The sequence below is a fragment of the Zingiber officinale genome, chromosome 3B (genome assembly GCF_018446385.1).
Source record: "Zingiber officinale cultivar Zhangliang chromosome 3B, Zo_v1.1, whole genome shotgun sequence".
Classification (NCBI taxonomy): domain Eukaryota; kingdom Viridiplantae; phylum Streptophyta; class Magnoliopsida; order Zingiberales; family Zingiberaceae; genus Zingiber; species Zingiber officinale.
In genome coordinates, this window is record NC_055991.1 from 52,772,143 (window position 1) to 52,795,867 (window position 23,725).

Below are 23,725 nucleotides of genomic sequence, written 5' to 3' on the forward strand. Positions count from 1 at the left end.
GATCTAGAGAATGAGCTACCGAGCCCTCTCTGACCTAGTCCGGAGAACGTGATACCGAGCCCTCTCCGACTTCCATGTCCGGTCCAGAGAACGAGCTACCGAGCCCTCTCGGACCTAGTCCGGAGAACGAGCTACCGAGCCCTCTCCGACTTCGTCCGGTCCAGAGAACGAGCTACCGAGCCCTCTCTGACCTAGTTCGGAGAACGAGCTACCGAGCCCACTCCGACTCCATCCAGTCCAGAGAACGAGCTACCGAGCCCTCTCTGACCTAGTCCGGAGAACGAGCTACCGAGCCCTCTCCGACTCCATCCAGTCTAGAGAATGAGCTACCGAGCCCTCTCCGACCTCCCATGCCAAGCTTCCATACTTGGACTTTTCTCCGTGCCAAGCTCCCTGCTTGGACTTTTCCCGTGCCAAACTCCCTGCTTGGACTTTTCCGTGCCAAGTCTCCATACTTGGACTTTTCCCGTGCCTAGCTCCCTGCTTGGACCTTTCCGTGCCAAGTCTCCATACTTGGACTTTTCCCGTGCCAAGCTCCCTGCTTGGACCTTTCCGTGCCAAGTCTCCATACTTGGACTTTTCCCGAATCAGGTCAACTCAAGTCGGGTCAACCAGGTCAACCTTGACCAACGGTTGCACCCACAATCCCCCAAGTTCCTATTCTTGTCAAACATCAAAATACAACTTCTCTATTCTTGTCAAACATCAAAATATACCTCGAGTCAGGTCAACTCGAGTCGGGTCAACCAGGTCAACCTTGACCTAAGGTTGCACCAACAATCTCCCCCTTTTTGATATTTGACAAAAACCATAATCAAGTTAGGTTAACCCGATAACCTAACTTATATTTTCCAATAGTTCTCCAATGTTCTTCCTTGAACATTCTCTGAACATTCTCCCCAAACTCCAATGTTCTTCCTTGAACATTCTCTGGACATTCTCCCCCTTTTTGACACACATCAAAAAGAGTGAATCAAGGTCATCCTAATAAAGTCCCATACCTTTCATTGAAACCCTTAATTTCCCCCTTGATACTAAAATCAACAATCAACTTAGTGATAATCACTTATCAAAAAAAAACTTGACGAGCAAAAATTCCCCCTAAAAGTCAACTCCCCCTTGACCATTAGGTAAAACTCCCCCTAAAGGTCAACTCCTCCTTGACCATTGCACCAACAATGTCTTGGAGAGTTTCAACCCTTTAGAAATCTAAAGCACCAACTTCCATAGCTGAAATTTCAGACAACAGTCGAAAATCAGCATTTTGGCACGCTCTGATCGGTCACCAGACCGATCAGGACTCCACTGGATCGGTCACCAGACCGATCCACACTGCCCTGGATCGGTCCAGTGACCGATCCAGACTTCCCTGGACCGATCAGGATCTTCTCTGATCGGTCCACAATTCTCTGATAAGAATTTCTGATTTTTCTCCCGAAATTCAGAAACCCCTAAAAAATTACAGAAAATTCCAAAAATTGTAAAATTTTGAGGATACATTCCTCATAACATATATTATCATGGAAAAATAGTTTTCTATGAAAATAACTCTCATTTTTTAATCTTGATACAAAGTTCGAAAGACTTTGAAATAGCTCAAGGTTAATCCATCTTTGTATCAACTCAATGATGAATGCTATCACTAGAAAAGCATCATCAAGGTTTTTCAAATCAATTTTGAAATGATCTTAAACCATTCAATTTAGGACCACAATCTTAGGGCTAAATGTACATGACTTGTACACAAGTTTTCCCTATGATCCTCAAATTCGAATTAGGCTCATCTAGGTACAAGAACTATGCACCTTGATCCTAACTCATAATCCTAATATCTCACTCACATCTAAGATGTATCAAACACATCCAAGTCAATTTTGATGTGAGATATGGGTTTAGGTCATCTTAAGCTAAGTTCTCATGCATTTTCTAAACAACAATTTGATCTCCATATCAAATTGTGTTTCCATCCTTAAATCAAATTAATTGATCATAAATACAAGAGATGATGACATGGCATAAAATAATATCATAAGTGGAAACATGTGCCAATGTCATGATGTCATGTCATCAAGTATGAAACTTAAATAAGGCATGACATATAACTAACCTAAGCATTATCATGACATTTCAAATGATAATAAAATAAATATGATGTCATGACATGGCATATGACAAACAATGTATGGCAAATAACATATAAAGGTATAGAAAATACCTAATTCTAGCCTTAGTTGCCATTTTTGATAATTTTGATCATTTTACCATAAATTCTATATTCCTAAGTGTAATAGACCTAAAATCATATACTAAAGATTTTTAGATCACTATGTGTCAATTAGATTGACCCTAGAAAACTCCTCAAATGTGGTTGGCACATCCTAATCACCTTAGGAATAATTTTTAATTTCATTGTCAAGGCTTGATTACACCTTGAAAATTCCTAAAATGCCACCTTTTGCCATGAGTAGGTTAACTACTTATCCAATTAAGGTTGGCACACCCTAAACCATCTAGCGTGAAGGAATCACGCTCCTAGGAACCCAATACCTATTTGAGCTCATTGGGTTCACTAAATATTCACTAGGGATGACTTCCCTAGCAACCCTCCTAATGACCCTCCTAGGCTTTAAAGCCTTGGTCATTTGGGACTCATCAAGATCAACTCTAGGGGTGACTCCCCTTGTGACCTTGGTGATGGTCTTCTTAGCCCTAGGTCTTGTTCCATAATCGAATGGAATATTATGATAAGCGGGCTTAACCACTTGAGACTTAGGTTTGTGACCCAAACCTCTCATGTCCTTGGGCTTTGATTTTTGACCCTTAGACCCTAGAGTTGGCTTCTCCAAATTCTTAAGAGTCTTTTCTAAAGTGTCAAGTCTTGACCTCAAGACTTGATTTTCCTTCTTTAATACCTCAAGCTTTAATTTTCCATTTTTCTTTGAGGTATTCCTAGGCATATGTCTAGTTGTTTTGGGATTCCTATCTAGGTTTTCCTTAACCTTAGATGAGTTAACTCTAGGGTGGGCATTTCTAGCATTGTTCTTATCTAGGCTAACATGTTTGGCACCTAAGCACATGTATCGGTTTCTATGGTTATCATGCTTATCATTATTGACAATTGCAATAAAACTACTAGCATGTGTCTTATTAGAATTGCAAGAATGTGCCTTAAAGGATACCTTAGGGTTTGCCTTAGCTCCCCCTATAGATGTGCTTGGTCTCTTGTCCTTGTGAGGTTGCCTCCCCCTTGGACATTGACTCCTATAATGTCCCCTTTGCTGGCATTGGAAGCACACCACGTGCTCCTTGCCCTTGCGTATTGGGACTCCAGCTTCCTTGACTTTTGGTGCCGGTGGAGTCTTCCTAATCCTCTTTGGACATTTACTTTTGTAATGCCCATATTCCCTACACTCAAAGCACATTATATGTAATTTACTTGAAATTAAGTTGCTTGAGCTACCTAGGGTTGAGGATGGATATAAGCTCTCTCCTTCATCCCTTCCGGAGGTAGAGACTTCATCTTCTTGCTCTAGTCTTGAAGAAGAACTCTCCTCCTCTTCTTCCTTAGATGTTGAGTAGCCCACAACTTCTAATTCCATACCTCCATGATGTGAGCTACTTGCCTCACTTGACTCCTCTTCATGACTTGAATTGGAGCTCTCCTCATGGAACTTAGCCAAATTGTTCCACAACTCCTTGGCATTGTTGTATCCACCTATCTTACACAAGATATCATTAGGTAATGAAAATTCAAAGATTTTCGTTACCTCGTCATTGATTATGGATTGGTGGATTTGTTCCTTCGTCCACTTCTTCTTCTCGAGAGGTTCTCCTTCTTTATCCACCGGAGGAATAAAACATACTTGTACACAATTCCAATTTACTAGGTTAGTCATAAGAAAATACTTCATTCTTACCTTCCAATACGCGAAGTCGTCGCGATCCTAGAAGGGTGGCATCGTGACGTCTTCTCCAAGTTGATCCATTCTCTAGCTCGTGCTCCCCCGGGTGTTAATCCGACGAAGAGCGACCTCGCTCTGATACCACTTGTTAGGACCTTCGGACGCGGGTAGAGAGGGGGGGTGTGAATAGCCGACCCCAAATTCACGTTTCTTCCTACAATTTTAGTTAGCGCAGCGGAAATAAAAGATAGAAACGAAACAGGAGAATATCAAACCTCAAACGCGACGATATAACGAGGTTCGGAGATGATACTCCTACTCCTCGGTGTGTCCGTAAGGTGAATGAATCCTATCAATCCGTCGGTGGATGAGACCCCGGAAAATCGGCTAATAAAAACTCCTTCTGGGTGGAGAAACCTTGCCACAATCTCTCTTGTAACAGCAAGATCGGAGTACAAAGATAAAGCAAGAAGCCAAGAACAATATGAATGTAAAAACATTAGTTTTCTTGCCTTCTCGTCGACTGGTGATGAAGCAACCACTTCACGGATGCCAACAACAGCAGCAACTGATCAGTTGGAGTCCAGCCGAGGGAAGCTCACACGAAGCTTCAGCAGTGGAGAGCTCAGCAAAGCTCAGATCGCAGGAGCAAGAAGAAGTCAGCACTCTGTAGAGACCCTCCACCTCTTGATTTATATGAACCTGCGAAGAAGAAGACACAGACACAGAAATCTAGTCGTTGTGACTCAACGGCTAGACCTGGACCGATCAGGCTCCACCCTGATCGATCTAGGACGGATCTGATCGGTCAGGGGACCGATCAGGCCCTAGGCTGATCGGTCCCGAGACCGATCCCAACTCTCACAAAGAGTTGGTTGCAGAGCCCTGATCGGTCTGTGGACAGATCAGGCCATAGGTGGATCGGTCCACAGACCGATCCCTCCTATTCCTTCTCCCAATCTGTTTAGTTACTGATCGGTCACCAGACCGATCAGATGACCCACAGTGAGAATCAGTGTATCACTGGATCGGTCAGCAGACCGATGCAGATACCCATAGTATCTCTGGATCGGTCAGCAGACCGATCCAATTTCCCAGCCTTAAACCCTAAAGCCTTCCTGATCTAGAGAACGAGCTACCGAGCCCTCTCCGACTTCCACGTCCGGTCCAGAGAACGAGCTACCGAGCCCTCTCGGACCTAGTCTGGAGAACGAGCTACCGAGCCCTCTCCGACTTTGTCCGGTCCAGAGAACGAGCTACCGAGCCCTCTCTGACCTAGTCCGGAGAACGAGCTACCGAGCCCTCTCCGACTCCATCCAGTCCAGAGAACGAGCTACCGAGCCCTCTCTGACCTAGTCTGGAGAACGAGCTACCGAGCCCTCTCTGACCTAGTCCGGAGAACGAGCTACCGAGCCCTCTCCGACTCCATCCAGTCTAGAGAACGAGCTACCGAGCCCTCTCCGACCTCCCATGCCAAGCTTCCATACTTGGACTTTTCCCCGTGCCAAGCTCCCTGCTTGGACTTTTCTCGTGCCAAGCTCCCTGCTTGGACTTTTCCGTGCCAAGTCTCCATACTTGGACTTTTCCCATGCCAAGCTCCCTGCTTGGACCTTTCCGTGCCAAGTCTCCATACTTGGACTTTTCCCAAATCAGGTCAACTCAAGTCGGGTCAACCAGGTCAACCTTGACCAAAGGTTGCACCCACAATCCCCCAAGTTCCTATTCTTGTCAAACATCAAAATACAACTTCTCTATTCTTGTCAAACATCAAAATATACCTCGAGTCAGGTCAACTCGAGTCGGGTCAACCAGGTCAACCTTGACCTAAGGTTGCACCAACAACATCAGCCACGTGATGTGTTGTCCCCCAAAAATCATCTTCTGCATGTCCCACCAAGTGACGGCCTGATCCCGAAGATGATATGCGGCCAACTCCACCTTCTCTTCATCTGTACACTTCATGTACCCAAATGTGTCCTCCAAGTTCTTCAACCAGCTACGAGCCGCCCAAGAATCAGCATCCCCATGGAACAGAGTAGTTCGATCTTTTACAGACTTCGCCAACAAGGGTATTCGGGCTCTATCCACCACCCAACCAGTAGTGTTTGGCGCAGGTATAGAATATGGTACTCCCGGCGTCCATAACTCATGCTCCCTAGTAGAGGTTGGAGGATTCCGATCACTGCTACCTGAATCAACCTCATTCGGGTTTCCTGTAAACTCCGTCCCTTGGCCAGTAGGTTCAGGACTCATCGACACCGTGGGTTATTTTCGTGGTCGACCTTGTCCACGGTTACGCATAGAAGTCGACCCTTTTCATTCCATTCCTGTTAGTAACAAGTATATAAGGAAAATGATTTAGCAGTAGACAACTTACATCCTATAGCTCGGAGATATCTTGCCGCTGCCTGGTCCCACAACTCGAGAGTCACATCGAGGGATCAACTTACAAAGGGAAAACAAAACAATCGAAAAATCGAAAATCATAAATCGAAACAAGATCAAAATTCCAGAACACAAAACACAGCATTTGACTCAAACCATACTCTGATACCACTAAATTGGTATCAGATTAACTCGAAAATAGCGAACACGAAAAACAAATCGCACAATCCGAAACACATAAATAGGCTTCGCAACCTGGGCTCTGATACCATAAAACACATAAGATTATTTTTAATTCTAATGGGCTTTTATGCAGTCAGTATAAAAGGAAATAACCTCAAATGGTCCTACTCAATACACACATAGTGTACTAGTGTAATTATATAGTCAAGACAAACTAATTCCAAATTACACTACAACCGTTCCAATGGTTTGTCCCTATCCATCTCGTCGTGAGCTACTATTTATAATTTATAAAAAACTGATAACATGATCTTCTGTGTGGCACCACACACCATGTTATCTACAATATAAATTAAATAGGCAACTGCATTAACATGCAACATTTGACCAGAGTGATTCTCATTTCAAAATATAAATATTCATACAAAAAGCTAGGCTTTTAGTATACATCCTAACAGTTCGAACACTGTCAATCACTTATATTATTCACATTTGGTTGTGCTAACTTTGTTTTACAGGGTATACTTTATTTGTAGACTAATATGCCTTGTAGGAAGGGAGTTGCATAAGGAAAAGCTTGAATGGACAATGTCCGAGGCACCTACGAGGCTACAGGTGTAACACCCACGAAATGCTAAGCTATGTCTAGGAATATTTTCTTTAAAATAAAAAAAAAATAAAAGAGAAGGAAAATAGAAACCAAAATAAGAAGAGGTGAGGTCAAGGATTGAACCTTGAACCTCCCACAAGTAATAGAGTTAAATTAGTGGATGGAACCACTAGAGTAATGAATGATAAGTGAATAAAAGAGAATGGAAATGGTAGTTAAAGGAGAGAAGATGATTAAGTAAAAGAGCAAGAGAAAACTAAGTTGCTTACCTTCTCTTCCTCTTGGTTAAGAGAAGAAGCAAGCAAAAGATAAATTGCCTACTTCCCTCCCTCTCTCTATTTTTGTGGGATTAAAGGAATGAGGAAAAGAGGAGTTGAGGGAATGAATGAAGACATGCTTCATTTATATAGGAATAAATAGTATTGGGAGAAGAAAAGCAAGGGATTAAATTCTTCTTCTTCCTCCTTCCTTCTCCTTCTTCATTCTCCACCAAAACCAAAAGCCCTCCCTCTCCTCATTCCAAAAGCTAAGCTAAGGTTCCTCTCCAATAAAACTAATTTACAAGAAGAAGCCTTCAAGATCTACCCCTTCCAAGCAAGAGAAACAAAAAGGAAGTGCAAGAAGAAGAAGCTCTCTCCTTCCTTTGCACCTAGGGTACCTTTTTCCTTAAGAAAAACCACAAGCGAAAGGAGGTAAGTTTCCCCTCACCTGTGGTACAATAGCTTGTGTATTTTCTATGAGATTTGGTTGCCTAAAAACCTAGGATACCTTCATGGAATTTTCGGCCAGGACAAGAAGGACCTAGGAAATGTAAAGACCCAAATTTGACATGCTCAATATGTTTCTTGTAACATGTATCTTATGGTAGAGGATTTATCTAATGTTCATATGCTAGAATGTTTGGTTAGAACTTAGAGTCATGTCCCTAGACTCTCGGCCAAGCATGAATAAAGGAAATAGGTAAGTTAAGACTCAAACCAAGCATGCCATGATCTTTCTTAAGATAAGATATGAAGTTGATATGATATGCTCATGTTTATATGTTGGGTTGAATTCATTCCATGCTCATAAGCATTCGGCCATGATGGGATTAGGGGCCTAGGAAATTGTTAAACCTAATCCAAGCATGCCATGATGTTCCGTAAGACAAGATATGTAGTTAACATGATATGCTCTTGCTTGAATGTTGATTAGAATTTTATTCCATGATCATGAATATTCAGCCATGGTAGGTTTTAGGGCCTAGGAGAACTTTAAACCTAAACTAAGCATGCCATGATGTTCCTTAAGACAAAATATGAAGTTAACATGACATGCTCATGCTTGTAGGGTTGATTAGAACTTTTCATGCTTTATGAACTTTCGGCCACAACTAGTTTAAAGGCCTAGGAAACTAAGAACCCAACCTAACTATGCTTATGATGTTCCTTGTAATAAATGCTATGAAATTGGTTTAGGGTTTTTTTTATGCTTTTATGCCACATGAAACCTAGTCCCATGATTAACAAGTTTCGGCCATGGTAGGTTTATAAGCTTAGGAAACCTAGAACCTAAACTAAACATGCTTATGAGGTTCCTTATGATATATGATATGATATTGGGTTAGGGTTCATATGCTTGTATGTTGATTTTTAACCAAATGTGATGCTTGATGGTATTCGGCCATGACAAGTTTATAAGCTTAGGAAACCTAGAACCTAAACTAAACATGCTTACGATGTTCCTCATGATATATAATATGATATTGGTTTAGGGTTCACATGCTTGTATGTTGCTTTTAACCCAATGTAATGCTTGATAAGATTCGGCCATGACAAGATTTCTAAGCTTAGGAAACCTAGAACGTAAACTAAACATGCTCATGATGTTCCTTGTGATACATGATACGATATTGGTTTAGGGTTCACATGCTTGTATGTTGATTTTTAACCTAAGTCACAACTATATGTTTCGGCCACTATATGATATTAGGGTTAGAGACCTAAATATGATTCACATGTGTCTCACATGCAATGTTTCATGATATGATAAGAGCTTGCTATGCTTCTATGTTTAATTATGTATGCTCATGATCTATGCATGTTGATAACCCTTATGATGTGCTGTGTGCCCAAATTATGCATGCTATTATGAGGAGCTGTGTGCCCAAACTATGCATGTATTTATGATGTGCTGTGTGCCCCAAATTATGCATGCTATTATGATGAGCTGTGTGCCCAAATTTTGGATGATACGATAAGTTAAGAAATATGATATGCATGAAATAATAAGAACCTTGATATGTATGACATGCTACTTTACTTTATATGGCTTGTACCAAGGGTGGGCTCCATAAGCGCCTCGGGGTCGATGGACTAATAAATGGGCCTCGTTAGGGATGAGCTCCTAAGTGCCCCTAGGTCGATGGACTAAGAAACGAGCCTAGTATGTATGCCTTGTAGGGTTCAAGACTTGCTACCTTGGATCTACATAGGACGCGCGCATTTATGTATGTGGTACAAGCCGGGGCCCTAATCATGTTGAGATTATGTTTAAGTATGTATGTAATAAGTTTTCAAAAGACATGTTGCATATATTTTTCATGATACATGTTTTTGAAAGTCATCTCGCATAATACTTATGACTATGTTATGATATGCCAGGATGCACTTTATGATTATGTTATGATATGCCATGATACTTATGATTATGATCATCAGAAGACTCTGATGAAGACCAAGAGCAAATAAGTTTCCTCGCACTTCTGGCCCGAGAGCAAGTCATCGAATCTGAGTCTGAGACAGAATTGGAAACTGAGTCCGAGCGAAGCCACGGATCCATATCTGGTTCAGAAGGTTCCCAAACCAATGTAAGTATCTCTTTAATTAGATCGCATAACTTGATTTCTTACATGTCAAGAAAGTTAGCCAAGTCCAACCTCCGGGTCAAGTCGCTCCAAGAGGAGGTCAAAGCCCTTAAGGAAGTGACTATCCCATGCTTCTTGACAGAATCGGTTTAGACTCGAACTTCAACTCAAGTCCAAAAACTCGAGGAAGAAAATTCCAATCTGAAATTTCAAGTCAAAGAACTAAAGGATATATTGGAATAGTTCACTATGGGTTCCAAAAATCTTGATCTAATTCTTAGAAAACAAAGAGCCATATACAATCGATCCAGACTTGGATATAAGGCTAATCATAAATTGAAATCCTATTTATCACTTGTGAATCAAACAAATAGGAGAATAGTCCAAGCATGGGTCTCCAAGTCTAACTTGATTAATCAAGTTGGACTTGGTCAATATTGGATCCCCAAGGATCAAATCCATTACCTTGATAGGCCCTATCGAGGCTATAATCTAAGGAGAGCCAATAGAAAGACTATATTCATTAGATAAACCTACTTGATGTATGTTTTTTCTACTTTTGATTATTCATGCTTAGATTAGGATAGATAAGGACTTCGGCTTGATTCACACTTGACTAGTTAGACCTAGGACTTTTAGAAAGGAAGTTAAATATTCAATTTCTTTGAAAATCTTTGTCTAGAAGTGGTGGATGATCCTATACCCAAGAAGGCCTAGTACCTCACCACAGCCTGGAAGCCCATCATTGAAATCAATATTTAATTAACTAACTGTTAAACCTTAATCTAACTCAAATGTAAATCAATCCTTAGACATTAATTAAAATTGAAGATAAAATTAACCATCTCATAAAAACATATATGGTTCCCTGATTGATAATCTAGAAAAAGCTGAGATGGACTTAGGTAAAAAAATTAGTTAAACTTAATCACTTAATTAATCAATCAATAAATCCAATTCAAACTTAATCAATTAAACTCAATTAATTAAACTTAATCAATAAATCCAATTCAAACTTAATCAATTAAACTCAATCAATTAAACTTAATCACTTAATTAATTCAAACGTAATTAATTAATCAATAAACCTAATTCAAAATTAATTAAACTTAATCAATAAATCCAAGCTAAAAACAATCAATTAATCAAAATTAAAATTAATTAAAATAAAACTTAAACATTTTATTATAAAAATTTTATTATAATTATATATTTTTGAATTTCAAACTTAAATATTTTAAAATTTAAAATTCAATATTTGTCAAAATTAAATATTTTAAAAATTCAAAATTCAAATATTTTTAAAGTTCAAACTTTTTTTCAGAATTCTCACCATCTCACTATCACCCATAAGATTCACATATTTTATAACCTAGAAAGGGTGAGATGGAAAATCAAGAATTAAATAGATAATTACTTATATCTTATTTTGTTTGCTTGGACTCTAGGACCATCAAAACTTAAATAATTCTCTTAAATTTTTTTTTTTAGCATTGATCAAGGGGAAGTGAAAGAACTCAAGTTAAATTAAATATTTTTTTAAAAAAAAATATTTTCTCAAAATTTAAAGTATTCTTTTCAAAATTTTAAAATAGAGTTCTTTAAAAAGTTCAAAATATTTTTAAAAAGAAATTCAGTCTTTTTTAGTTTAACTATTTTTTAAAAAGGAAATTCAAATATTTCTATCTGGAAAAACTTATATTTAATTAAGTTTTTATGTACTTAACTAAGCCTTTTTAAAAAAAAAACTAAGTAATTAACTAAATTTTGATAAAACTAAGTATTTGATAAAGTATTGTTAAGTATTTGAAATCATTTTGTTAGCTAAGTATTTTTACAAGGAATTTTCAAAACTTAAAGTTTTTCAAAAAAATCTATGTATTTAGATAAATTTTTTTGAAAATCTTTCTAAAGATAAGTATTTAGATAAATTATTTTTAGAAAAATTTTCTAAAGCTAAGTATTTAATTAAATCTTTTTGAAAACCTTTCAAAAGCTAAGTATTTAAATTTTTTTTAATCCTTTCAAAAGGCTTTAAAGGCTTTTTCTTCTTAAAGATAACTACTTAAGCTTTAGAGTTGTTAAAAGGTTTAAAATCCTTTTAAAGCTAATTAGGTACTTAAAAGTTTTTTTAAAAATACTTAATTAAGTGTTTTAAATTCCTCTCAAAACTAAAATTGTTTATTTAAGGGGGAGCTTAGTGATGTAATTATGACAGCGATTATAAGGTTTTTTACTATCTTTATAAAATAATTTTTTTTTCTTTTCTCTCTCTAGCTGAGTATCTTTTTGATGTATGTCAAAAGAGGAGAGAAAGGTTAAAGTTAAGTTAAACATATAACCTTTGATTAAGGAGGAGCATAAAGGAATTTCTTGTCAAATTATTTTACTAATGCATAAGTTCTTTTGATGCTTAAGTTCTATACTTTAATGTTTTGTTTTACTTAACTTTGAACCAGGTTGCCATAATCAAAAAGGAGAAGATTGTTGGTAAGGAAGCACCAGACGATCGAACCTATGTTTTGATAATGGCAAATGGTTCAAAGTTAAGTTATCTTGTGATCTAACAAGTGTTGAACCAAGTGTGTAGAAAAGTCCTAAGTGTACTAAGGCAAAAGTCCTAGTGGATTTTAGACAGATGAAAACCCCTAGGGGGAGGTAACCCTAGGTCCTAGGGGATGGTAACCTAAGGTGGAAAGTCATGGCGGTTGAGCACTTTGGGAGAAATCCTAGAGTCGGGGACTCTAAGTAAAAATCCTAGTGGTCGCAAACTAGGTTAAAGACTGGATGGGTCGGGAATCGAACGTCCAACAAGAAAGTCCTGAAGTCTCGAACACTGAGCAAAAGTCCAGCAGGTATGAAGGACTGGTCTGGAAAAAGGTAATTTCTCCTGACGGGAGTAGGTGAGGACGCGTTCCCCATTGAGGGAATAGTAGGTGTCGGTTCGACCTAGGGTTTCTGAGAAATTCGAAAGTCAGAACCGAACAGTTTGAAGATTATCAATCACTTATATTATTCATATTTTGTTTTACTAACTTTGTTTTACACGGTATAATTTGTTTGTAGACTAATATGCCTTGCAAGAAGGGAGCTGCACAAGGAAAAGTTCGGATGAAGAATCTCTGAGGCACCTCCGGGGCTGGGCTGCTGGAGGCTCCTCGGGTGCCTTAGTCGAAGGCCTCGCGCAGCAAGGTATGAAGGTGCCTTCAAGGAGCTTGAAAGGGCCTTGGATACTGGGTGGAAGGTGCCTTCCATGGAGCTTGAAGGCGCCTTTGGACAGATAGAATCCATAGAAAGCAGATTTTATCGATGACCGAATCTGCAGGGATAAGTGCTTAGCTGGAGGCGTCTTCTTGTTGGGATGTATACTATAAGTCTAGCTTTTGTATGAACATCTATTTTTAAATATTTTTAAATGAGAATTACCTTGGTCAAATGTCTGTATTTTATATTTCTATATATGTCAATGCAGTTGTCTATTTAATTTATATTGTAGATAACATTGTGTGTGGTGTTACACAAAAGTTCATGTTATCGGTTCCTTATAAATTATAAATAGTGGCTCACAACCAAGATGGATTGGGGAAAACCATTGGAACAGTTGTAGTGTAATTTAGTATTAGTCTGTCTTGACTATAAAATTACACTAGTACACTATGTGTGTATTGAGCAGGACCATTTGAGGTTGTTCGATTTATACTGACTACATAAAAGAACAGAACCTCTGTTATTATGGATGTGCATCCTCTTAATCCCAATATAATAACAAGCACGTATACTTAGTATTTATTTCTTTAACTTATCAATGGGTGAGATTTATTCGTTAAATCAATAGGCCCGATGAGTTGGGAGATAGTATTATTTATATGGTGTGTTGTTGATTATAGAAGGAAACTGTATCCTAATTATTTAGGTTGATGATGTCCCCTTGAGGAGCTCATAAGGATTATCATGTAAACCCTGCAGGTGGACTTAGTCCGATATGATAATAAAGTTGAGTGGTACTACTCTTGGAATCAGATGTTAATTAATTGGGTTGTCAGTAACTCAATAAATTAACGAGCATACGATATCTTAAACATGGGGATATTAATGCACTCATGATAAAAAGGAGCTCATATTTTAATATGAGATTGGTGTGGTAGTTCAATAATAACCCTTTAGTGGTATGAGTTATTATTGATGGACTTGGGTTGGGTGTTCGGGCCGAACACAGGAAGCCCAAGCCCATCAGGAAGCCTAAACCAATTCCTCCTCTAGGTCCCTGTTGTAGCCTCTATATAAAGCCTCGCATCCACCCATCCATAACTTGGTTTGGTTTAACTTTGTTTGGTTTAACTTGGTTTGGTTTAACTTGGCTTGGTTTAACTTGGATTGGTTTAACTTGGCTTGGTTTAACTTGGTTATAGAAAGGGAGATTTTTTCTAAACAGAATTCTGTTACTTTTCTTTCTTTGTAACCAACGGCAAGCCTATAAAAAGGAGTAGGTGGTGGCTCCTAAAACCTAATTTTCTCTCTTCTCCTCCTTGTGGCCGGCGCCCCTCCCTTTCCTCCTCACCTAGGGCCAGCGCCCCTCCCCTCCTCTTTGCTTTGGGTCGGTGCCCCTCCCCTTCTCCCTTTTTAAGAGCCGACGGCCCCTCTCCTTGCTAGGGACGGAGGTCCCTCCTTGCTAAGGCCGGCGCCCCCCTCTTCTACTCCTTGGTGGGCGACGGCTTGGAGAAGAGGAAGAAGAGGAAGAAGAAGAGAAGGTGTCCCATCCTAAGAGCTCCTTTTGTAGCCTGCGGTTTGGAAATCGAGAAGAAAAGGAGGGTGGTGTTGTCTTGGTAGATCGTCATCCACACAACGTCCAAGAAGAGGAGAGGAATACAGTAGAAGATCAAGAGGTCTTTAGCTACAAAGAAAAGGTATAACTAGTTCTTTAATTCCGCTGCGTAATTAGTTAGTTTTCTTTGTATCATTTTTGGAATACCATCACAAGAGGCTAGCAATCTTGTACTTCGATCAAGGTGTGCTTTGATCCATCAAGAATTACTTGATTGATCAAACACATGTCTAACCGAACATGAGGGTTGCTAAGAAAAGTTCTTTACTTGTACAATTTTTGTACAGGGAAATTTAAATAGAACAGAATTCCAGCGCCCTTCAAGTGGTATCAGAGCGAGTTTTTTGATTCTGTGTGATTGGTTTTTGGTTAAATTATGCACTGATCATATATAAGTTTAGACTGGATAATAGTAGGATGTGCAAGATAGATTAACTCTGTGGTTGCAGGCCTCCGAAGTCCAACTATTATGGCTTTGTGTGTTTGTGTATGATTTGAACCCTCGAGCATGTCGAGGTTGTTTGTGTGTGCATGATTGTAATAATTAAATACGATCGGTTGCCATATTATTATTATTTTTTACATTCTATTCGATCTAGATTACATGTAAATTCCTTTGTGGAATATAGGATCGATAAATGTTAATTTTATTTTTTTTGCTATGCGTGGTGCTATTTTGAGGACCGGAGGCGCGACGGAGAAGGAAGCGAGATAGACGTGACGGCTTGATCCATTGGCGGCATATTGGAGGACAACGATCTATTGGCGGCATATTGGAGGACAGCATTGGATGAGGCCATAATAGTTGAAAATTTTATTTTCATATTTATTGCTTTTATATGTTATTTTATGTGCTGTGATGTTGTGTTTATGTGTTGTGATATGTGTGCATGTTAAAATTCCTTAATTTAAATAACTAAGTAGGAGAGGGATTATTTAAATAAATTCCACGATCTCCATTACTGGTGTGTAAGTGATGCATTCAAACTTGCGCGTTGGCTTTAAGTGTCTTCCTCCATATCGGATGAGTTTGTTTGCGGATCATTAGATCAAACTTCCTCGATGGATGATTATAGGAAATTAATTAGGTATGGGTGATCTTCTCCATCTGAAGGGGCACAATCATAATTAATGAACTAAGTATCAAGTAATGGTATATACTTAGGCGCATTTAATAGTATCATCTCCATCGGAGTCATTGCTATTATTTGTGTGACCGAAGATGAACCAACTATTAATTTTATTTTTCATAAAGTTAGGTTAAAAAGATAATAAAATTAATAGGTAAAACCTCCTCTTACAAATGTTTTGAATTAGTATACGTCCACACTATCATGGCATATGAAATTCACGGTGTTTTGAGGTGTTGGTGAATTTAAATTATATTGTTTGAGGAATCAATATTAATTTAAATTCTAAAGTTTTGACCAAATATTTTATTATGTGGTTCTCAGGATTTCAAATTGGCTTTCAATCCTCTTGCTGTTATTTTAAATGAAAATAAACTTACTGGTCAAAATTATATTGATTGGAAACGGAACTTGGACATTGTCTTAACTGCTGAAGAATATAAGTTCGTACTTCTTGAGGTCTGTCCTAGCGTGCCTGATAAAGATTCTAGTGAAGAAGAGATAGAGAGACATAGGTAATGGGTCAAGGCAGATGAGATGGTGCAGTGTTACATTTTGTTTTCTATGTCAAATGTGTTGCAACATCAGCATCAGGCCCTACCCACTGCCTATGACATGATGCTCAATCTCAAGAAACTCTTCGGATACCAGAATCGGGCTACCAGGCAGGAGGCCATGAGAAACTTAATGACAACCACCATGACTGAGGGAACACCCGTGAGGGATCATATCCTCAAGATGATGGCTCATTTGAATGAGATGAAAGTCCTTGGAGCTGAAATCGATGGGGAAACCTAGGTCGATATCATTCTCCAAACGCTACCCAAAAGTTTTGAGCAGTTCCGCCTGAATTACAACATGAACAAAAGGGTTTATTTGTTGGCAGAACTTCTGACAGAACTCCAAGCGGTAGAAGGGCTATTTCGTCAAAGTTCTCAAGTTCACATTGCTGAAAACGTTTTTGCGTCTAAGCCGAAAGGCGGAAAGAAGAGGAAGAAACAAGTTGGTTCAGCAAAGAAAGTGATTCAACCTCAAGGGACTGGGCCGCAGGCAGGTGTAAAGAAGCCGAAAGGCAAGTGCTTCACATGCAAGCAGTTTGGACATTGAAAGGTGGACTGTCCTCGCAGAAAGGAGAACAATAAAGGTATATCTTATTCATTAGTTATTGAAACATGCTTAGTGGTGTTATCTATCGGTACCTGGTGTGTAGATACAGGAGCCACTGATCATGTCTGTAATTCATTACAGGGGTTTCAGGAAACCAGACGACTACATGAAGGAGAAATCACCGTCTACATGGGCAATGCTACGAGAGTGGCGGTTGTTGCACTGGGAGATATTTATTTGTCTTTTGATAGGAATAAAACTTTGATTTTGAAAAATTATCTTTACGTACCATGTTTTAGAAAGAACTTGATTTCATTTTCTAAATTATTTATGGATGGATATTTTGTTTCTTTTGATGACAAAGCGGTTGTCAAGAAAAATAGGGTGATTATCTATTCTGGTGCATTGGTTGGCAATTTGTATACTCTTAATCCAATAACTCTCACGATGCAACAAATGGAAATTAATAACACATCTTTTAATTCTAATAAGAGAAAGCAACCTTCGGAAATAAACCAAACATATCTTTGGCATCTAAGGTTGGGTCATATTAACTTGAGTAGAATTCAAAGGTAAATAGCCGATGGACCTTTGGGTTCATTGGTAGTGGAAAACTTTTCGACCTGCAAGTCTTGCTTGGAAGGAAAAATGACCAAAAGACCTTTTAAGGCAAAGGGGTATAGAGTCAAAGAAGTGTTAGAATTGGTTCATTCTGATTTGTGTGAGCCTATGACTATCCAGGCAAGAGGTGGTTTCGAATATTTTATCTCTTTTATAGATGACTATTCGAGATATGAGTATATTTAGTTGATGCGCCGCAAGTCTGAGTGCTTTGATAAGTTCAAAGAGTACAAGGCTGATGTGGAGAAACGTCATGGTAAAGTATCAAGACACTACGGTCTAATCGTGGTGGAGAGTACCTCTTACGAGAGTTTAGAAGTTACTTATCAGAGGTCGGGATTCAATCCCAATTGTCTGCACCTGGTACACCCAACAAAATGGTGTGGCAGAATGAAGGAATAGGACTCTTATGGAAATGGTTAGATTAATGATGAGTTATTCAGAATTACCAAATTTGTTTTGGGGATATGCTCTGGAAACGACGACGTACATTCTGAACTTGGTACCTTCTAAGTCAGTACCCTCTACTCCCACAGATTTATGGAATAGGCGTAAGCCTAGTTTGAAACACATTCGAATTTGGGGTAGTCTAGTGTTGGTTACTACTCGGAAAACCTAGAGGTTCCACTGTACAAAAATTTTGTACAAAGGTCTGAACCTTTTCCTAGCTACCATGTGTTCTTTTAAATTAAATTTTGGATCGCCTGCGGAACTTAACACGTTTGATCCAAAACTTAATCTATTCGTTCTTTTAGGTTTTGACTTGGGTCTCCTGCGGAACTTAACACATTCGACCCAAATCATCTTAAGTTATTAATTCCATTAAATATTAATTTTCATAATTGGTTCCCAGTACTGACGTGGCGAGGCACATGACCTTCTTGGATATGGGAGCAACCACCACCGACTAGACAAAATCTTTTATAGAAATCTAATATTTAATTTCCTAAAATAACTTTAGGTTAACTGAAAAGAATAATCAAATCACAAGGATAAATAAAACAAAAGAACACAACATCGAAAAACATATTCGAAATACTAGAATCGTAAGCCTCTTGTATTTGGTATTATTTCCATAAATAACTAGTATGATGCGGAAAAGGAAAAACTACTAGTTATACCTTCTAGAAAGACCTCTTGATCTTCTACCGTATTCCTCTTCTAACCTCAGACGTTGTATGGGCAACGATCTTCCGAGATGAGAAACCACCAACCACCTTCTTCTCCTCCTAGCTAGGTTCGGCCACAAAAATCTTAACCAAGGATGAAGAACAAAACACCAACCAAGCTCTAAGAGATGCTAGCTTTCTCTCCTTCTTCTTCTTCTTCTTCTCCAAGTAGTATCCGGCCACCACAAGAGCTCCAAGCCTTTGAGAGTTTCAGCCACCACAAAGAGGGAGAGAGGAAGAGGATGGTCGGCCACTCCAAGGAATAAAAGAGGGAGAGAAATAATAGAGGTTGTGTCTCATAAAGGCACCCTCACCCCTTCTTTTATATTCCTTGGCCTAGGCAAATTAGGAAATTTAATTACAATAAAATTTCCTTAATTCCCTTGACATGATTTAATTGAGAAAAATAAAATAAAATTTCCCCAATTAATCTCTAATGGTCGGCCACATTAAAAGAGATAAATTAGACAAGTTTTAATCAACAATTAAAACTTCCTAATTTGTTTCCGAAAATTTTAAAATTAAAATTTCTCTTTAAAAATCTCTTCATGGTTGATAAAAATAAATTTCTATAATTTTAATTTTATCAACATGTGGATAATTTTTAAAGAGAAAATAAAATATCTCACCAATCTACAAATAAGGAAAGAGATCTAATCTCTTTCTTTAATCTTTTGTAGATCTTTTACAAGAGAGATATTTTAATTTTAATTCTCTTTAATAAATTATTTCTTCCACATAATAAAATTAAAATTAAAATTCTTTTTTAATTTAATTTGGCCGGCCCCCACTAGCTTGGGTTCAAGCTAGGGCCGGCCACCCCAATTTATACCTAGGCCGGCCCTAGCTTGGTTCCCAAACTAGGTTGGCCGCACTACAAGAAATTTTGGATTTAACCACACCTAATAGACAACAGTTTTTCAAGAAATTGTTGTCTTTTTTCCATTTAACAACAGTTTTATTTAAAACTGTTGTTGTTCACCATAATATTTTTTAAATAACAACAGTTTTTCAAAAAACTGTTGTCTAATGTATGTCAAAGACAACGATTTTAAAAAATTATTGTCTTTTAGTGTTGCTTATGTGATAATATACAACAGTTTTATTAAACTGTTGTCTATTGAATGTTGTTGAATCCTAAAAATACAACAGTTTTTTTAACTTCATGAAAAAAAACCTAAAACCCACTTCTCTGTGACTCTTCAACGAACAAAAACCTATCTCCGACTCCTCCTTCACAACTCCTCCGCGAAAGACGCTCCTCGTCGCTCTCGCTGCTTTGCCTTTAAAGTGTTAGCGCATCGACTTTTCGGTGCTTCCTTGGGAGGTAGAATTTTCTGAAAATTTTTAGAAATTTTATAGAATATAAACTGAGTCGGTATGACACATTTAAGAGGGTAAATCGATTCAGCTTCGAGAAAGCCTATTTCGAGTACCAATAAAGTGGGATTTTATTTATTTAATAACCTACATATATAATTCTAAACATATATAAAGTGGACATTATCGCATTGTCAAAGAAGAAGAGTTAGGTAATGAATTTCCTTATATACTATTGACCTATTCTCTCATATTTGGAGATGTAATCTATGTGTGATTGATTATGTTAATTAGAGTCAGATTGTGAGATATCGGAAAATTTAATAAATAGGGTTATTTGAGAAATAACCTTATAAATTTTTTTCAGAATTTTTAGAAATTTTCTGGGAATTTTTTGGAGCTCGTACGACAGATTTTGAAGGGATCAATTGCGGGTTCGGATTAAGCCTGTTTGGGATACCCGTTTAAGTGAGAAAATGTTTATTTATATAATTCCTTTTCCTTTATTTCTTTTTTCCCCAAATCGCCGAACCCGTGCCGATCCCGATCCTTTCTCCCCTTCTTCTTCCTCTGTTCTCTCTTGCGGACGATCGACGCCGACGGGAGCAAGGCTTCAGCTCCGACGATCTTTTCTCTGCCGGCATCGACCCTTTAGCTCATATCCAGTCGAAGTTTTCTCCTCCTCGCTCTAATCTCTCTGTTCTCTCACGAGGACGAATCGACGCCGAGCGTGGACGAACCGACGCCGACGGTCGCCGGTGTAGATCTTTTCTCGGAGCTTGCCGGAGATCAATCAAGGAGGCACGGATCATCTTGATCTCCTCTTCTCAACCCATCCCCGAGTTTTCCTCCCAGTTCTGCCGATCCTTTCTTCCCCGATCCGTGCACCGGCTTGAAGATGCCCTAGGGTTTCGAGGGTAAGCAACCGAAACCCTCGACTTTGTTACTGATGCCTTCTTCTGCTTGGTGCAGGAAATGGCAGAGGCTGTGACGAAAGATTTTGGAAGGATTGACATCCTCGTGCATTCTCTTGCCAATGGACCAGAGGTACTACCTTACACCATCATATAATCATGATGTTTTTTTTTACTTTAGTTCTAAATTATGGTTTTCATAAATAGGTAACGAATCCACTCTTGGAGACATCTAGAAGAGGGTATCTTGCTACAATTTCAGCTTCGAGTTACTCTTTTGTCTCCCTGCTTCGGCACTTTCTTCCAATAATGAATCTAGGTTTCTTTCGATTCCATGAAAACAAAACAATTGCATGTTCCATTTGTGTGTATATTTCAACTTGAGATCCTGACAAGAACATCATTATCAATCCATCATTATATCTTCTTCTTTACGGATAGAATAAAGCAATGCTAGTAGTTATAATAAAACCCAAAATAAAGTTATCAAACAATTCCTTTTCTTGTTGGCACATAGATTTTATATCTCATCTTCACTTTGTTTTGGATGTCTCCGTTAAACATGGCAAGCGGTGCTTCAATATCTTTGACATACATAGCTTCCGAAAGGGCAATCCCAGGGTATAACCTTTTCCCTTGTTTATTCCAAAGTTTATAATTTGGAATACTTGTTTAGTTCTTGCATCAACTTACAGATACGGAGGTGGAATGAGCTCAGCAAAAGCTGCATTGGAGAGTGATACAAAAGTAAGTTCAACTCTTCTGTAATTGTTGTATGTGAAATTGATTGTCAAGTCCGGCTAGTGTTTGGAAATATTTAAACCCAAACTATATGGTAGTTCACTCATCTAAGATTATATTTGGCAAAATATAGATTCAATAATTTTGATGTTTTTAGCATTTGTTTTTGGATGTAGGTGTTGGCTTTTGAACTGCACTTGCTTGCCACAAAGCATCAGGTAATTATATAATTAGTAACCATTTGGTGATTGTTAGCATACACGATATGATGGCTTTTCTTCAGTTCAATAGACATGTTTTTACCTACTGCTCTGTATTCCTATGTTCCTTTCTCTGTTTATGCCATGTTTTACATTGATCTTTCAATTGGCATTTGACTCGAGATTTACCCACGCATGAAATTCTGTAGTTTGTTTATATCACTTGATTATAGAAATTTGTTGAAGAGTTGTCCCGTTTTTATTTATTTGATCTATGAATTTGTTTGCATTTGCATTATTTTCAATTCCTGAGATGTTAAACACTTCTAGTTGCTTCCTTATACATTGAAGAATGTTTTAAAACATTCTTCAACCTAGCTCTTGATTGTTAATTTTAGTCAATTATAGTGGTAATTGTTAGATCCTTTATTTATTTTAATTAATCTCTATTTGTATATTCCATTATCTAATTAATCAATGACTTATTAATCAATGGTGCTTATTTTTGTAGATGTTTCATCTGATTCCAACACCTCAGGGAGCTTTTATGTACTCAATGACATATTCCGTCTCAACGTGCTCATTACAAAGATTCTAGGATACACTTGGAGGAATGATAGCTCGGCCTTATCATCTGGTGTGATTTTAATTAATCTTTCATTGAAATATTATAAATTTTTTAGATTTATTATGTTATTAAAATTTTAAATAAATATGAAATGTATTTGCAGCTGGCTATAAACGAAGATTTCTATTAGTGCATATGGAATGATACTTTCTGGATTCATTTTTATTTAAGGCATTCTTTCCTTTAATGGTCCCTTTTAGAATTTAATGTATGACTTACTCCTTAGCATCATATGGAGTGTGTGGGAACGTTTGCATTAGATTGTACCTTTTAGAATTAATGCTGCTTGATCTATGGGAAAAATAATGTTTGCATGGTTTATAATAGAAGCTTTGTATGCAGTGACATAAAATGAAAATTCTGCTTAATAAGAAATTTAAGAGCAACCATATTGTTTCAAGAGGTTACCATTTATGTTACATAGATAACGCTTTTTGCACTTCTGTTAGATGACTAGATCAAATGCTTTTTATGGTTATGTAACATTTATGCAGTGCAATTAGAATCATGCGTGCAGTTTAGTTTCTAATTTGTAATATATATCTTTATTCAAATAGGTGCCCTCAAGAGTACTGGGAAGAATGCCGACAAACTAAAAAAATGGAGAGACTTTAACAAATTAAGGAGCACTAGGAGCTGCAGTCCCTCCTCTTCACCGACATCTAAGTATAAAATCTCGTGTTATATTGTTCTACCTTTGTTTTAATAGTGTTATCATTTTGTTGGTTGCTTATGAAATTTCTTCAGAATGTTATAGATATTATTTTTGAATGTTAGAAAATTGTATATTAAATTTTATTTTGAAATTTAGTATTTTGAATGATTTATAATATTGGAAAATTGTGTATTAATTTTTTTTTATTTTTTATCTAAAAAAAACAACGATTTTTCACCGTTGTCGTAGATAGTTTAAAACTGTTGTTGAAGACCCTGTTATTAAAGGTAGACGCTCAAAGACAACGGTGAAAAACTGTTGTCTTTGAAGGAAAAGACAACAGTTTTTCACCGTTGTAAAAATGTTGTCTTTGCCTTCAAAGACAACGGTTAAAAACTGTTGTCTTAGGACACCCCTTTTAACAACACGACCTTTAACAACAGTTCAAAATGGGCTACGACAACGGTGAAAAACCGTTGTTGTTAGGCTTTTT

General features: G+C 37.9%; 1 protein-coding gene across 1 annotated transcript; it reads left to right on the plus strand.

The window, feature by feature from the left end:
- The first annotated feature begins 21,432 nt into the window (after positions 1 to 21,432).
- LOC121968290 (enoyl-[acyl-carrier-protein] reductase [NADH] 1, chloroplastic-like) lies at positions 21,433 to 23,193 on the plus strand. Its single transcript, XM_042518727.1, has 5 exons — positions 21,433 to 21,629; positions 21,704 to 21,755; positions 21,926 to 21,967; positions 22,461 to 22,586; positions 23,135 to 23,193. Exons 1-4 carry the CDS (start codon positions 21,556 to 21,558, stop codon positions 22,545 to 22,547), a joined length of 255 nt encoding a protein of 84 aa, XP_042374661.1. The 5' UTR covers positions 21,433 to 21,555; the 3' UTR covers positions 22,548 to 22,586; positions 23,135 to 23,193.
- Positions 23,194 to 23,725: the final 532 nt, after the last annotated feature.